Source organism: Rattus rattus, chromosome 1 (genome assembly GCF_011064425.1).
Source record: "Rattus rattus isolate New Zealand chromosome 1, Rrattus_CSIRO_v1, whole genome shotgun sequence".
In the NCBI taxonomy this organism is placed as follows: Eukaryota; Metazoa; Chordata; class Mammalia; order Rodentia; family Muridae; genus Rattus; species Rattus rattus.
In genome coordinates this window covers 96,909,938-96,926,580 of record NC_046154.1, presented here as the reverse complement: position 1 = coordinate 96,926,580, position 16,643 = coordinate 96,909,938, and the positions used below count along the sequence as shown (strand labels likewise).

Here is a 16,643-nt window from a genome sequence, read left to right as displayed (position 1 = left end):
TTGTGTGGTTTAGGTATAAGAGTAATTGTGGCTTCATAGAAGGAATTCGGTAGTGCTCCATCTGTTTCAATTTTGTGGAATAGTTTGGATAATGTTGGTATGAGGTCTTCTATGAAGGTCTGATAGAATTCTGCACTAAACCCGTCTGGACCTGGGCTCTTTTTGGTTGGGAGACCTTTAATGACTGCTTCTATTTCCTTAGGAGTTATGGGGTTGTTTAACTGGTTTATCTGTTCCTGATTTAACTTCGGTACCTGGTATCTGTCTAGGAAATTGTCCATTTCCTGTAGATTTTCAAGTTTTGTTGAATATAGGCTTTTATAGTAAGATCTAATGATTTTTTGAATTTCCTCTGAATCTGTAGTTATGTCTCCCTTTTCATTTCTGATTTTGTTAATTTGGACACACTCTCTGTGTCCTCTCGTTAGTCTGGCTAGGGGTTTATCTATCTTGTTGATTTTCTCAAAGAACCAACTTTTGGTTCTGTTGATTCTTTCTATGGTCCTTTTTGTTTCTACTTGGTTGATTTCAGCTCTGAGTTTGATTATTTCCTGCCTTCTACTCCTCCTGGGTGTATTTGCTTCTTTTTGTTCTAGAGCTTTTAGGTGTGCTGTCAAGCTGCTGACATATGCTCTTTCCTGTTTCTTTCTGCAGGCACTCAGCGCTATGAGTTTTCCTCTTAGCACAGCTTTCATTGTGTCCCATAAGTTTGGGTATGTTGTACCTTCATTTTCATTAAATTCTAAAAAGTTTTAATTTCTTTCTTTATTTCTTCCTTGACCAGGTTATCATTGAGTAGAGCATTGTTCAGTTTCCACGTATATGTGGGCATTCTTCCCTTATTGTTATTGAAGACCAGCTTTAGGCCGTGGTGGTCCGATAGCACGCATGGGATTATTTCTATCTTTCTGTATCTGTTGAGGCTGTTTTTGACCAATTATATGGTCAATTTTGGAGAAAGTACCATGAGGAGCTGAGAAGAAGGTATATCCTTTTGCTTTTAGGGTAGAACGTTCTATAAATATCCGTTAAGTCCATTTGGCTCATGACTTCTTTAGTCTGTCTACGTCTCTGTTTAATTTCTGTTTCCATGATCTGTCCATTGATGAGAGTGGGGTGTTGAAATCTCCTACTATTATTGTGTGAGGTGCAATGTGTGTTTTGAGCTTTAGTAAGGTTTCTTTTTCATTATGTAGGTGCCCTTGTATTTGGGGCATAGATATTTAGGATTGAGAGTTCATCTTGGTGGATTTTTCCTTTGATGAATATAAAGTGTCCTTCCTTATCTTTTTTGATGACTTTAGTTGGAAATTGATTTTATTTGATATTAGAATGGCTACTCCAGCTTGCTTCTTCAGACCATTTGCTTGGAAAGTTGTTTCCAGCCTTTCACTCTGAGGTAGTGTCTGTCTTTGTCTCTGAGGTGTGTTTCCTGTAGGCAGCAGAATGCAGGGTCCTCGTTAAGTATCCAGTTTGTTAATCTATGTCTTTTTTATTGGGGAGTTGAGGCCATTGATGTTGAGAGATATTAAAATAGTGATTATTGCTTCCTGTTATATTCATATTTGGATGTGAGGTTGTGTTTGTGTTTTTCTTCTTTTTTTTTGTTGCCAAGACGATTAGTTTCTTGCCTCTTCTTGGGTATAGCTTGCCTCCTTATGTTGGGCTTTACCATTTATTATCCTTTGTAGTGCTGGATTTGTAGAAAGATATTGTGTAAATTTGGTTTTGTCATGGAATATCTTGGTTTCTCCATCTATGTTAATTGAGAGTTTTGCAGGATACAGTAGCCTGGGCTGGCATTTGTGTTCTCTTAGGGTCTGTATGACATCAGTCCAGGATCTTCTGGCCTTCATAGTTTCTGTGAAAGTCTGGTGTGATTCTGATAGGTCTGCCTTTATATGTTACTTGACCTTTTTCCCTTACTGCTTTTAATATTCTTTCTTTATTTTGAGCATTTAGTGTTTTGACTATTATGTGACGGGAGGTGTTTCTTTTCTGGTCCAATCTATTTGGAGTTCTGTAGGCTTCTTGTATGCCTATGGGTATCTCTTTTTTTTTAGGTTAGGAAGTTTTTCTTCTATGATTTTGTTGAAGATATTTACTGGTCCTTTGAGCTGGGAGTCTTCACTCTCTTCTATACCTATTATCCTTAGGTTTGATCTTCTCATTGAGTCCTGGATTTCCTGTATGTTTTGGACCAGTAGCTTTTTCCGCTTTTTACATTATCTTTGACAGTTGAGTCAATGATTTCTATGGAATCTTCTGCTCCTGAGATTCTCTCTTCCATCTCTTGTATTCTGTTAAGTGAAGCTTGTATCTACACCTCCTTGTCTCTTCTTTTGGTTTTCTATATCCAGGGTTATTTCCATGTGTTCTTTCTTGATTGCTTCTATTTCCATTTTTAATTCCTTCAACTGTTTGTTTGTGTTTTCCTGGAATTCTTTCAGCGATTTTTGCGATTCCTCTCTGTAGGCTTCTACTTGTTCTCTAAGGGAGTTCTTCACGTCTTTCTTGAAGTCCTCCAGCATCATGATCAAATCTGATTTTGAAACTAGATCTTGCTTTTCTGGTGTGTTTGGATATTCCATGTTTGTTTTGGTGGGAGAATTGGGCTCCGATGATGCCATGTAGTCTTGGTTTCTGTTGCTTGTGTTCCTGCGCTTGCCTCTCGGGTGGCACTTTCTTAACTCACAGAATAAAAGCCCATTATGAAAGGGCAAAAGTTTAAAGTCCCTTGATAGCCACAGTGCTTGGACGTTCGTTGTATGATGCCCTGGTCCTACAAACATCTGTACCCATGGCCTAGAGCCCAGGACAGAACCTGGTACTTATGATGTGTGTGATAGGAATCTGTCTGATGACAGGTGAGTGTGTTGCAGGTCTGTTATTTGAAGGTCTGGGAGCATCTAGGAGAACTAGAAAGAGAGTGCAAAAACTCGGAGCTGAGGAACCCCAGCTAACGGCAGCATTGCTCTTGTGTCCTTGGTTGCAGATGACTCTTAAGAACTCTCTGTCTCCATTCACTGTGCAGACTCATGGGGTCCATCAATCAGAGTTAGTTTTCCAGTGTTTCTCTTGGGCAAAGAATACATTGAGTTGAGTTGCAAAAGGGTCCAAAGCTCAGTTTGGGTCCAAAGTACCAGTCAGCTAGTGTGTGGGCAACAGTTATTCTATGCAAACAGTGTTTGGGACAGGAAGGGGGTGGACTTCAGGATATCAGGATCTTTCTCTGGCTTTGGGCTTGATCCAGAGGCCAAGGTCTCCACAAAACAGAAGGGACAATGTGAGGTGGCCAGATGGACTCTTTTGTCTTTGCCTTCAAAAGAAAGAGCAAATTCTAACTCTTAAGTAAGTTGGAAGACTGCTGGTAGGACAGTCTGGAATGAATGTGAGAACGATTAGGACTCTTGCTTCCTGAGCATTTAGAGACTGTCACAGTGTGTGGGAACTCCACTTCCCTTTCCTGTTTCCAGGAACATTTCTTCCTGTCCTTAGTTCCAGCTCAGTAACCTCGGTCATGGTTCTCGTCCCAGCATGGCCAGCCCTGTGCCTCGGTGTTCTCCAGAACTTTGGTTTTCTCTTCTAGAGATGAAGAATGCTAGGACAAGCCCGTTTGTTGTTTCTCTTAGATAAATGTTTGCTGAGCATCCATTACTTGTGGGAGATTGTGCCGCGTGTACAGTGATAAACCAGACAGGCTCTGTTCCTGGAGCATAAGAGTTTATCGAGGGACGGGGATGTGAAATGTTATCAGCACACGAGTAAAAATATCATTACAACATCTGGAAGTGTTAGGAGTAAAGCAGTGAACTGTGAAGTCAGGCTTGAGTAGGGTACTTCATGGCACTCAAGCCTGGAGCCCCAGAATGGTAGCAGTGTTGTTAGCATGCACAGATCAGGGGCTCAGACTTCGGGAGACACTATATTTTAGGCTGAGGAAACAGAACGAAGCCAGGGACATTGGCTCACTAAATGAAGAGCGCCTGGAGATGAATTGGAAGGATAAATCCTCCAGTTAAGGACAGACAGTTGAGTTTGATTTTATATCTGAAAGGAGCCCTTTGGGTGGGCCCAGCATGAGTAATAGGACTCATCCTCTGGGTCTTGATAGCGAGGTAACTGGAGTGGTGGGAATGCCAGGAAGTGTTTGCCATTCTGTACGCACACACACCGACTGATGGACTGTGCTCCTTAGCAGGGCTTGGCTCGCACGTCCTCATCTTTGTAAATAATCTTTATAGTGATGAGATCTGATGTGAGGCTGCCCTTGAGTGCTTCAAAAGTACCTTTATGTCTACTATGCCTTCATTTTCACAATAATTCCGTGAAGTCTGTTTCACCGATGAAGGGCACACCATTGGTAAGTTAGTAAGAGAGGTGTAGGATCTTCTGGCTGTCAGTCTAATGTAGAATGATGTCATTGGCATCCCAGAGAGCTATATGTGAAGCCAACAGTGCAGGTCTATAAGCTCAAACCCTATCGGCAGCATTTAGCTTGTACCTGGTGTTTGCTGTTTCAAGTGAAATCTTCTGAGGGTCGTATGCTTACAGCACTTTCTTACTGTTATGTTGGTTCATTAGTCTAGGATCTCAGGAGTAGGAATACTGGACAAGATGAAGTGGCCCTTGAAGTGTGTGATCAGATGTCCTTCCAAAAGACGGGCCAGTTTTAACAGTCATTACGAGGGTTCTGAGTGGTTTTGCATCAGGCTTTAGAGTTCCAGGGGATAGGTATGGCTTATAAATTGTCCTTCCCTCTGGCTTTGAACTGATTAGGTTTGAAGATTTCACTTCAAGTTTTGCACATATGATGAAGTCTTTGACATCAGGGACAGATCAAGTTAAATCCGTAATTTCATATTCACACCATGCCTGTAAACTTTGTAAAACAGTAATTCCTTTCCTACTTATTTTCGGGACATTTATAAAACCTTGTCCACATAGGGACATTTCTGAAGTTGTTCATTTGGAGATTTGACGCGTGTTGGTTGCTGTGTAACCTTTCTCATTGCTGAGGGGTTCCTCAAACGCCTGACAGGAAGCGGTTTACAGAAGGACTGATTTATTTTGGCTTGCAGTTTGAAGGTGGCTGGTCGCATACATCTGCATCGGGGAGCTGCAAGGGATGAATGTCTTTCCCTCTTTATATTCAGTCCATTGGGTGATGATGCCCATATTTAGAGTGGATCTCTTCCTTACTCAATTAAGACTCTTAGAAATACCCTCTCAGGTACACGAAAAGCTGTGTCTCTTTAATTCCCTCCTTTTTTGGTACGGGTTTCAAGATAGAGTTTCGAACTCATAGAGCTTCACCTGCCTCTGCCTCCCAAGTGCTGGGATTAAAGGTGTGTGCTACTACCGCCCAGCTCCTCCACATTTCTTCATCCAGTCAGGTTGACAGTGGGTGGTAACCGTAGAGTTAGTTACCTGGCACAAGTCTTCCTTTGGTGAGCAGCCTGATGTTTGGGCAACCAGTTGTCCAACTTCCCCTTTAGCTTTTGAAAATACTCAACCATTATATAAGGTTTCCGTTTGTTTGTTAATGAGTTTTCCCACTGTCATTAATGTTTTTTATTTGCCCCACATTGTATCAACTTAGATAATCATTAAAGGTGTATACGACACTGTTATTAGAAGGCTTTCTGTTGGTTCTGATTAATTTACCACATTTCCAATTCATCTTGGTTAATTCTGCCATATTTCTTGGATTAGTGACTATGCTGCAGACAGAAAGCATATTTCCCTCTCTTTGTTCTTGGTGTCTGTTCTCTCTGATTCTTTGTCTCTGCTCCATCCAACCCCAGCATCTGTAGCTCAGTGTAAGAAACAATCACTTCAGTTTTCAAACATAGAATAATGTTTTTGTTTGTTTTTATCTTTTGACTACTGTTATTCAGAAGACCTTTTCCCAGGGCCAAACTTTATTCCACTGATCTTTCTGTGTTCTTTAAACATAACCCTCGAACCACCCTAAAACCTTGAATTAATAAGGATAAATCTTGAAGGTAAGACCATCACTGCTATATCCTTAGGCTCGATAGCTAAGTGCACTTGTGCGGTGACTGGGATGCAGTGTATTAGCTTCTGCAACCCGGAACAAAAGTTAAGTGTGAATATCCACGTGGACAGTGAACATCTGTAGTGTGTGCGGTTTGGCACTGCCCTAAATGAAAACGCAAAAATGGTTTGGTGCTTATGGATTCTTACGATGACGTCATTGCTGCTAAGCTTGGTTATAAGCTGCATCATTTACTGGAAGCAATGTTTGTTTCTCAGAATTTCACAGCAGCAGTTCTCAACTGAGGGCATGACTCTTCCCCCATCCTAGGACATTTCATTGGCACAATTTCAAGTGTGCCTGTGCTACTGGGATTGAGAGGTAGAAGGCAAGGGCGTTGCTGCTAAACACAACATAGTTTGTAGTAGAACTGCTAACAACTAGCTGTCCTTCAAAGCCAAAGGTGTCTTACTGAGAAGTCCTCATGCAGGTGTGCCCGTTGCTCATCCTCGGGTTAGAGATGGAGAGTTAGAAGGGAATACATGTGTGCTCTGGGATTCCCTCAGACAGCTGTGACTTCAATGACAATCACTTCTTGAATACAACAGTTCCTACCATTGCCACTACATGGTGGGAAGACACGGAGTTGGTGTAGCCATGAAGGACTTTCAAGAGTTTTCAGTAGGATTGTCTAAAGGCACAAGTACCACCTTTGTCCCTAAGCTGTTTTATTCACTCCCTTTAGGACAAATGGTAAGTTAGAGACGAGGAGAAGCCTGACTTTGATTAGTAGATCTAGAATAGCATCCCTGGAGAAGTCAAGTTTAGTTTCTAGAGGGAGGGAATGTGGAAATACATAAAGTTCTGAGCTTAGGTGTGGGTTTGATGGTTAGACACAAAAATAGTTCTGGAGGCATAGGGTAAAGAAGCATAATTAAATCGTATCTCTTGTGAGCTCCTTGATTTTGGTGATGTGAATGTTGTGTGCAGAGTCTCCATCCAACCATCCAACCATCCATCCATCCATCCATCCATCCATCCATCCATCCATCCATCCATCCATCCATCCATCCATCCATCCAATTAGTGCTCAGCTTAGTAGAAGCTTTGAAAGGTAAGGAGTCTACATGTTCAACATGGTAAGGGAAAGGGGCAGGAGCTAAAGGAAATTGGTGTGCTTAATGGTGAAGAGAAGAGGCCCTTAAGTGAGATTGTCTTTGAGTCTAAGCTCTTTCATATACCAATATCCTTGGGTAATTTATTAATCAGCCTCAGTTCTCTTGTATGTAAAGTGAGTATTACAGTAATAGTCCTAATTTGGATGTCTGACTATAAAAGACTGTGTGTGTGTGTGTGTGTGTGTGTGTGTGTGTGTGTGTTATGTTGTGGGTGTTGTGCAAATTGGCTATCATGATTAGCACTGTCAGTTTCCTTCATATCTCTTTCCCTGATCTGGTTACAAATTCTGCCTTCACCTCCTGCAAATGATGCATTAGATTTTCTTCTGGTGCTTTGTTGCCAGAACTGTGGTAGGAAGCATTCATTCTTTCAGTGGATGAACATATTCTGACCACATGATGCTTTGCCGGTCTTAAGTGTGGGGCTACAGAGGTGTCCTGAACACAAGTCTTGCTTACTGGCCCCTATATGTGATGAATTAGAACATGTGTCTCTAGCGTAGCACTGTGAGAGGCAGTCTGGTGAGTCCTGTACAGATTTAGGCATGAAGATTTGGGTTCCAGTGGTTCATAGTTTTTCTGAACCCCATTCTTCACTTATGAAATAGTGTCATTGCAACCTTCATGAACTAACTGTTGGGGACAAGAGTCACAAAAAATCACTTCAGTATTAGCTATAACTGTTACCCGCCTAGAGAGTTAATTCATCTTGTGTCTGTGGAACATGTAGACATTTTTAGTCTATGCAGTGTAGGAAGATTTAATTGTTTTCTACTGGAGATCCCTGTCATTGTCAAATAGAATTTCATGTGACCTTTGGGGTCAAGTACAACTGGCCGCTGGTCTTGGCTCTGCCTGACTACTGCTGTGGCTTGCCCTTCCTCAAGCAGTAGACTTTTCAGTGTAAAATGGGAAGAATGGCAGTTCCACACCCACAATGATGTTCTGAGGATTAAGGAAGCTAACCATGTAGAATGAGCCTGGTACATATCAGGCTCTCCATAAATGGCAGCTCCTGTTGATCCTGTTAGTTGAAATAGTGGCGTCAGAGCTCAAGACAAATGACTTGTATATTCTCAGTTTAATTTTATACTTTACAGGGTTCATTATTCTTTAATTCATCCATAGCCATGTCATTAGAAGAAGCTTTATTCCTAAAGATGTAGGCTTAGAATGTATTGGGCTCTGTGTCCTGTGTTCTTGGTTAGTGAGAGCTATGTTTCATAAATGTCGCTATAGTGACCAAGCAATATATTATTGCCCATTGGATCTATCATTAGATATATGCTAATGTAACTGTTTCTCCTTTGCTATATGATTAAGTTGTTTGTTTACAACACTTTACAGTTATAGCATTTCAAATCATGTATACAGCTTTTTGGGTTTGGGTATTTTTGTTTGTTTGTTTTATTTTGTTTTTGTTTTGTTTTAACTTTGCTCTTTCGGATATATTCCCAGGAAGATTATGCTTGGGCAAAGGGATAAATGTGGCTTGGACTGCATATTGCCAAACTTCTTTCCCAGAGGGATCAGCTGATATTTGTTTCCATCTTTCTGATTTTGAAAACTTCAGTGCACTCTCTTACCCAATACATGCTTACCATGTTGTGTTTAGCCCTTGCCATGTTGCAGACTTACTGAGAACATAGTAACAGAGGGGAGAAGCTCGTGTGTAAACACAGCTCTTGTGCCACTCGCTGATAAAGGCAGAGTGTACCGGATCTCAGAGGAAGGGCTCCGGCCTTACCGGTAGGGAAGTAATTTTCAGTGTTTAGGGAATCCAGGCTGTGTTCTCTGGTGGAAAGTCATCCCCACTCCCCACCCCTAACCAGTTTACAGAGGTGTAATGGACAATAAGAGTAGTGTGGTGTCATGATTTGCCATCCGTGTCCATTACCCTCTCCCAGAGGTGTGGGAAATACATTTTCTAGGAAAGAAAAGAGAAAAGGTTTGCAAATGGTGAGGTTTTGCTGCTTCTCTGGGGGTTATTAACAGACATCTTTAGTAAGGTTAGTCTTTTCTTCCATGATCCTGGCCATTTTCTATCTTAATGTGCTCTTTGTGTAAACTGTTCTTTATAGTTTGTGGTAGCCGGGGTTCATTATGGAAAAGTTAAAAGAAGACAAAGGAAGCATAGAAATGTCATGGTTTTGTTCTGGAACCTTCACAGCTACCATCTTGTTGCAGTTCCTTCCCAAAGATTCGAAAATGAGCTTGATGTGAAGCCATAACGAAGTTCTTAGAAAATTCAAAGTTACTTATTTAAACTAGGAAAACCAAACAAGGTTACAAACAAACAACAAACAAACAAACAAAACAAAACAAAGCAAAAAATCCAAATGCCCCTAATACTCCAAAGTACCAGTTATCCAGAGAGGTTTACTTCTGATCTCTTCATAGACAGGAATATCGAGATCATGACAAACCGTAGTTTATAAGACTGTTTTCTGTGATGAAATGTGTTCCCATTGAGATAGATGTTAAGAGTGCTGTGTGGAAGCTAGTGGTGGGGGCAGAGGAACTATTGAGGTTTGTGGGGGTGTGGGCATAGGAGAAGGGCTTCCTGGCTCAGGGGAAAGTATCGTGGTTGGTTCTTGAAGCCTGGGTAGAAGGGAGCCTGGAGAAGTAGGCAGCAACCATTGCTACAGCCTTGAAGAAGACACAGGTGTGGAGAGGGGTGTTCCAGGAGCTCACACACAATTCAGTGTCCTTAAATCCTGGAGAGTGAAGGAGGTCTGACATGCCTGGAGTCAGTCAATTGCTGAATTTCTCAGTGGGTTTCTCAGAGTCCAGTAGCAGTTGGCTACCATGTTATCTTTTAAAATTCATGCTATTGTGTCTTATTTTCTAGTGTCAGCTGTTACTGGAAGTGGCCTGGCCTCTCTTTATCTTCCTGATCCTGATCTCTGTCCGCCTGAGCTACCCACCCTATGAACAACATGAGTGTGAGTATCCATGGACCACGCCTGTGACTCAGTGATGGCCAGCGAGATCCAGAGTGAATGTAATCTCAATTGAACCTTTTCAAAGATGCTGTCTACGGGAAAACACCACAAATAGCTTGGAACAGAAAATCTGGCTTTTACTTTATTTTTTTTTATTTTATTTTTTTGTTTTGTTTTGTTTTGTTTTTGGTTAGGGCATGAACTCTGGAGTTAAATGATGAAGACAGTAATGATAATAATCTTACATATTTTTAAATCATGATAATAAGATAGCCTCAGGGTCAGAAAGTGATGGTTAAAAATCACCCTGCGGTAATGTTTCAAATGCCAGTATCCTGTTCCCTCTTGTGGTCCTTTTGTTTGCATCGTCTTTTAACCCGTGGTAGAAAATCATGGAACATATGTTGGAACACATACTTTCTAAAGAAGGTATGCATATATGTCTGTGTGGGGGTATGTACACAGGAGTAGGTGCCCGGGAAGGCCAGAGGTGTCAGACCTCCTGGAGATGGAGTTGCAGGCAGTTGTAAGCCATCTGATGTGAATTCTGGGAACCCAACTCAGGTCCTCTGCAAGAGCACTTTGTGGGCTTAACCACTGAGCCACCTTCCCAGCTCTTAGAGCATTCATGGCCTTTGTGTAGAACATCTCAGTTTGTCTAACATAACATTTCATTTCGTTCTCAACAGTCTTTTATAGTAGACTTTATTATCATTTGCTTTAATTTCTTGGTAGTTAAACTGGGGCTCACCCACCTATAATGACTTGCCCAGATGTACATATCTAGTAGACGTGGAATACAGTTCAGGCCACCTGGCTCTCACTCATGGCGTTTTGAAGGCAGCCTGGACACCCTGTGTGTCACCATGAACAAGTGATTTTTAGCTTCTCTATAAAAGCAAAACCTAATTTGCACTGTTTTTGCCAGAATGACCATTTTACAGTCTGGCTGTGCTCGGTGGACAGATGGAACAACAGTTTAAAAGGTCCAAAGAATTAGCATTTGTGTAGGAGTTTTAGCTGGGAACAAAAGCTCTCTGTCCCACACCCTTGTCTTAGCACTCACCAGCTCCGACAGCCCTGCAGGCTTAGAAGTTTGTCTTCTTCCAAGACAGCACTGAGGCCACAGTTACCGTTTCGATTTCGTTCCTTGGTCACCTTCCCATCTCTTACATAACATGTAACAGCATGCACTTACATACACGTTTGCTGATAGACATCCTATATGTTCAGGTTACACCCAGATGCCTAGGATGCATTCCCTCGGACATAACTTTCTGATTTCTTCAGTTAAAACAGCAGAGCAGAAAGCTAAGGGGAAGCTTGCTGACATATATATGCCTCTACTCTGGGAACAGAGGGCTAGTGTGAAATTCTTCTCTGTATATCTTTGTAGTCCAGGTCAGAGTCCTCAAGGTCTTCATGAGTCCTCTGGCTTTTTGATGTCCATTACATTATTTGACCGGCGTCCTGGACACCAGTGTCTGTCTGTCATTCTATTTGCTCAGAGGATGGGGTGCAGCATACAAGGAAGGGTTTTTGCTTGCCCAGTGGAAGGAAAGGTTGGGTTATAGAAATCTCTTCCATCTCTGCTTTTGACCTATACTCGCCTGTCCTTAGGGCGAGCATCTGCAGTTTGAACGAGGAGAATCCCGTGGTCCTTGGAGTACTTGGTTGGGTTATATAAATCTCCACTGAGTGAGGAGAGGCAGCTCATTAGGCAAGGGGCTGTGTTTGGTTTTCCTTGAACTGTTAACAGGGAGATAGAGAGATTAGCTGAGTAAACATTCAACAGGCCAGAGTCCCTACAGAGACTGCCCATGGGGGCCAGATCTTGTCATACCCTTCCTTGTTGCCTCTGGTTGGAATAGGGATAGAAGTTTTCAAAGATTGAAAGGTTTCCAGTACCAATGTATACAGTGAGGTGCAGCTCAGCCTTTGGTTGACTTTCGGGTAGTCTCTATTAGCAAGCATATTGACTGGAAAACAAAAGGGCGAAGAGTAACGGTTGTGAGATGGAAAGAGCTTTCTGTTCCCTATGCACAACAGCTAGGGGAGCACACCACACAATGGCGAGCCACACTATGGCACTACACGATGCCTCAGAAGTTCTAATTTGATGATTCCTGAGCCTTTACCTTGTGCTGGGCCCTCTGTAAAAGTGCTCCACCTTCTAAGCCAGCCTGGGCTGCAGAGTGAAACTTTGTCTCATAAAAATACAAATAGAATCACAAGCCGCCTGACTGATAAGAGCTCCTGTAACACCACTTGCACTGTGATCAGCGTTTTACAGGTGAGAACACGAGGCGTTGGAGATTGGCTTGGAGATTGGCTTGTCTGGGCCTCGCACATGGCAGGGACAGAGGTGTAAATCTCTATTGGTTTGGCTCCAAGATCTGTGACGATACCAGCTAGTCGTTACCTAGAGCCATGGTTCTGAATGCTTGCCAGATCTTCAGATCACACTGAGCATACGATGAGAGCCGGAGCCAAGACCTTTTCGCCTCAGCATGAGCAGGCCCCTGGAATAACAACCCCTGGCGGGAGTGCAACGTTTTCCTTGATTCCCATAAACAATATTTGTAGATCCTCGCTACAGACCTACCTGTGCTTTTGAAGACTCTGACCTCACCCAGACATGCCAATCATTGTTTGTAAGAAACTACTAAATGTGTAAGAGAAAGGGGGAGGAGTGACCTGGTGGAGGTGGCCTCATTTTATCGATGAGTGAGAGAGGAACAGGAAAACTGAGATAGTTCGACAGTTGACTTCGATCTCAAGGGAGCATGCTTCTGAGGTGCTGTTGGTGAACCTTTGGGCTGTTGGAGGAAGTGAGGTTGACAGACTTTTGCCAGGGAGGCAGGAACAAGAGGAGTCTGAGGAGAGTGAGGTGATGGTGACGGCCACAGCTGGAAGGGAGAGGCATGGGTTGGGATCCTGAAGATGAACTTTCTATCCCCAGCCATGAGCATCTCTGAGTTCTTCACCAGCTGCAGTGTGAGGGAGCTGATTAGGTCACTGCCCAGGTCCTTCTGTGTCACTTAGAGGTGAGGCTGATGGGGACCAAGCACATGCTGCTTGCCAAGTACTTGGTGTCCATGGTCTGATATATCCCATTTACTACATTCCCGAGGTTGGGATCATGAATCCCAACCTACAGGTGATGCCAGATAGAACCATTGTCATCCTTACTTGATGTCAGATTCCTGTTTCAGAGGAAGCAGGTCTTCTAGGACATGGTGAGGGGCTGGAGCAGTGTCTCAGGAGTTAAGAGCACTGGCTGCGTGTTCTTCCAGAGGACCTGAGTTCAGTTCCCAGCATCCACACAGTGGCTCACAACTGTCTGTAACTTCAGTTCCAGGGGGCTTACGGACCTCTTTTGGCCTCCATGGTTATCAGGCATACACATGTGCACATACCTGTATCAGTCAAAGCACTTCTATAAATAACATTAATAAATCTAGGGCATGGTGAATAAGACACACAGGTGTGAGAGGACCGTGTTAAAATTACATCAAAGGTTTGATGTTTTCTCTGTGTTTTCTTCTCGATTTCAACAGGTCACTTTCCAAATAAAGCCATGCCTTCTGCAGGAACCCTTCCCTGGGTCCAGGGGATTATCTGTAATGCCAATAACCCTTGCTTCCGTTATCCAACTCCAGGCGAGGCTCCCGGTGTTGTTGGAAACTTTAACAAGTCCATGTAAGTACCAGATCAGATTTTCTTTCCAAAACTTGCCAGTTAATACTTATCCTTCCCTTCTTGGAGAGGTTTGCATGAGAAGCCTGCAGAATGAATGGAGGGGGAATTGCCACCAGGATTTAAGACCATGGGATTTAAGAGTCACTGTGATTGTGTGATTGAATGCTGTCTACTCAAAGTCAGTGCCTCCGTGAGACTCGGCAAGCTCCATCTGATCTACTTATTCAGACTCTCTACTATTCCTCTCCTACGGCTCTTCTTCTAGGAGCCAAGGCATGGCACAGGAAGGGTCTGGGTTCTCCAGCACCTCAGAGCCCAGGGCAGGAGTGTGCTGTCCTCTGTTCTCAGGTCATTGCTCTGACCGCTGGAATGACTGCAGTGTTATTGCTGTTGACAGGTCTTTCCGCCCCTGAGTGGGAAGCACGTTGGTGCTTTCTTAGTGTCTGTGTTCCTGGCTCCTGGCTCTAACGCTGGGATGATGAGTATAGTGTGCATCTTCCAGATGAGATGCTGAAGATGCCCCAGATGTGCAGAGTCAGAGAGTTAGAGTGGACCAGGGACTGTAGGATGTGCTGCCGCCTGGAGATAGTGCCACGGTTGGACAGTCAGGGCCATGTTCTAATGTTTTGGAGGTTTGCATTGGCACTTTCATGCATAACAAAAATATTAAAACATATCAGACTGTTAGTATACAGATGAATGTAGTGAGCAAACTCATTACTGTATGTGCATTCTTGTTATATATGTTTCTAATTCACATTTTTAATAAATGAAAATGTTTTATGAATCATTAAGTATGTCTTGGGATATAGGCATGGGCTTATTATGGACATTAGCCTTGTGTGTGTGTGTGTGTGTGTGTGTGTGTGTGTGTGTGTGTGTGTGTACACGGTGTGTACACACACGCATGCTCATTTGCATCCACATGTGAGCTCATGCCAGAGGATGGGGTGATGGCTAGGGAGTAGGGAGGCCAGGCCGGGGAGAGATAGCTGGCCTAACCCAGGCCTTTTCTATTTCTTCTTGTTCCCTTTACAGTGTGTCCCGCCTATTCTCAGATGCTCAGAGGATTCTTTTGTACAGCCAAAAGGACACCAGCATTAGGGACATGCACAAGGTCCTGAGAACATTACAGCAGATCAAGCATCCCAACTCAGGTAAACAAAACCCTTCCACTCAGGCATCCAGAAATGGACATTGCTCTCTAGCTTGTCCCCAAGTGTCTTTCTTCTTCTTGTGGCTGGATGTCTGGTCTTCCCTGAAGGAATATTTGGAAACCAACCTAGAGAAGCTGGTTGCCCCAGACAGTTCAGGCCCCAGCCAGAACGTTACAGGCTGACCATTAGGGCCAGCTGGAGCACAATTTGCTGCCAAGGGCCTTTTTGAACTGCCCATAGGATTTCCATGCATAGACGGATTTATAGATGAGATATTTCTGTGCATATGAGAGCGGTTAGAGTTCTAACTTGTTATGGGTAAGTAAAAGTCAGGCACCTGTTTTCTAAAGGGAAACTCATTCTTCTTCCTCCGGAACTAGCCATTTGGATAAGCCTCACAGGCATTTGAATTCTGATCTTGAAAAAGTACACGCTTTACCTCAGATTTGCTAAGTAGCTGGGCAGTTAGTTCCTGGCACGCCACTGAGGAAGTGTCTGGGGAACATACAATTTGCTGACCAAGACTTTGGCTGTAGAGATTGTGGCAGTCCCCTGGGCAGCGGCCTGCTAGCGGGGGGAGGGGCAGTGTTGGATATTCACTGGCAATAACGGTTTGCACAGCGATGACTGAGAAGCCGTCAGCAAGCCTTCAGAAAGCGCTGTTGTTTTAAACTATGCCGATGATGAAGTACTCCTCTCATTCTGGGCCAACAGTGGCCGCTGCTCCAGGAAAGTCTTTTTACATATTTTTGACATTTTATGAGGAGATGGACTGGTCTAGCCTTTGCTGAAAGGCCTCTCTCCCCAGTTTGTGAGAGAAGTAGTGGTGTCAAGTGCTGTTGTTGACATGGATTGGTGAGAGCTTGCTTTCCTCGGGTGGGAGAAAAGGCATTTCAGGGAGCCGGAGAGCTGAGAAATGACCAGGGCTTGGACCCAAGTTTAGTCCCAAGTTCAGCACCCACCTTGGGTGGCTCACAACTGCCCGTGACTCCAGCTCCAGGATGTCTACTGGTCTCTTCTGGCTTCCAAGGGCACTGCACTAACATGCACAAGCCTCTTACACACACACACACACACACACACACACACACACACACACACACACACACACACACACACACACACACACGGTTCTTAAGAAGAGGCATTGCTGTGTGGACTCCATGGCCCCAGACAGATGAGCTGTGGCTTCAGTACGGAGGTGTGGGCATGCTCTGGTCCCTGATCACCTGTGAGGAGCTCGATCTGTGTAGCCAGATCAGCTAGTGCTGCTTCCTTCCCCTGGCGGCCTCTGGTCAAGGCTAGGCATTTTCTGTCACAGAGGGCCTCAGATTGTCATGCAGTGGAATTGGGTTATTTCTTCTACCACCAGGAAACAGGGTAGTGCAGACAAAAAGTGCCGGTGTGCATTACCGTGTGACTTTGTGAATAAGTTACCCAGTGCCTTAGGGGTTATCTCTTCTTATTGAAAATGGGTACAGTCCGAGACCCATCTAGAGTCAAAACAGTCTTTGACACCTGAGGTAACATTTAAAAGATGAGTCATGAATCTTTTTCTAAAGGATTCTTTTTTGATTTATCTATTTTGTTTTATGTGTGAGAATATTTTTGCCTGCATGTTCATGTGTACACTGTGTATGTTCGTGATATGCATGAGGCC

General features: G+C 43.5%; 1 protein-coding gene across 3 annotated transcripts in view; it reads left to right on the top strand.

Annotated features, from left to right (window-relative positions):
• Abca1 (ATP binding cassette subfamily A member 1) overlaps positions 1 to 16,643 on the top strand; it is a 125,496-nt gene that overhangs the window by 22,226 nt on the left and 86,627 nt on the right. For 2 of the 3 annotated variants that reach the window (XM_032903924.1, XM_032903933.1), the window contains exons 1-3: positions 10,012 to 10,124; positions 13,685 to 13,826; positions 14,865 to 14,983. In XM_032903924.1, the coding sequence (XP_032759815.1) occupies positions 13,705 to 13,826; positions 14,865 to 14,983 (241 nt within the window). In that variant the 5' untranslated portion in view covers positions 10,012 to 10,124; positions 13,685 to 13,704. Of the gene's footprint in view, positions 1 to 10,011; positions 10,125 to 13,684; positions 13,827 to 14,864; positions 14,984 to 16,643 lie in introns of those variants that run through there. The other variant, XM_032903941.1, reaches the window with a different exon arrangement.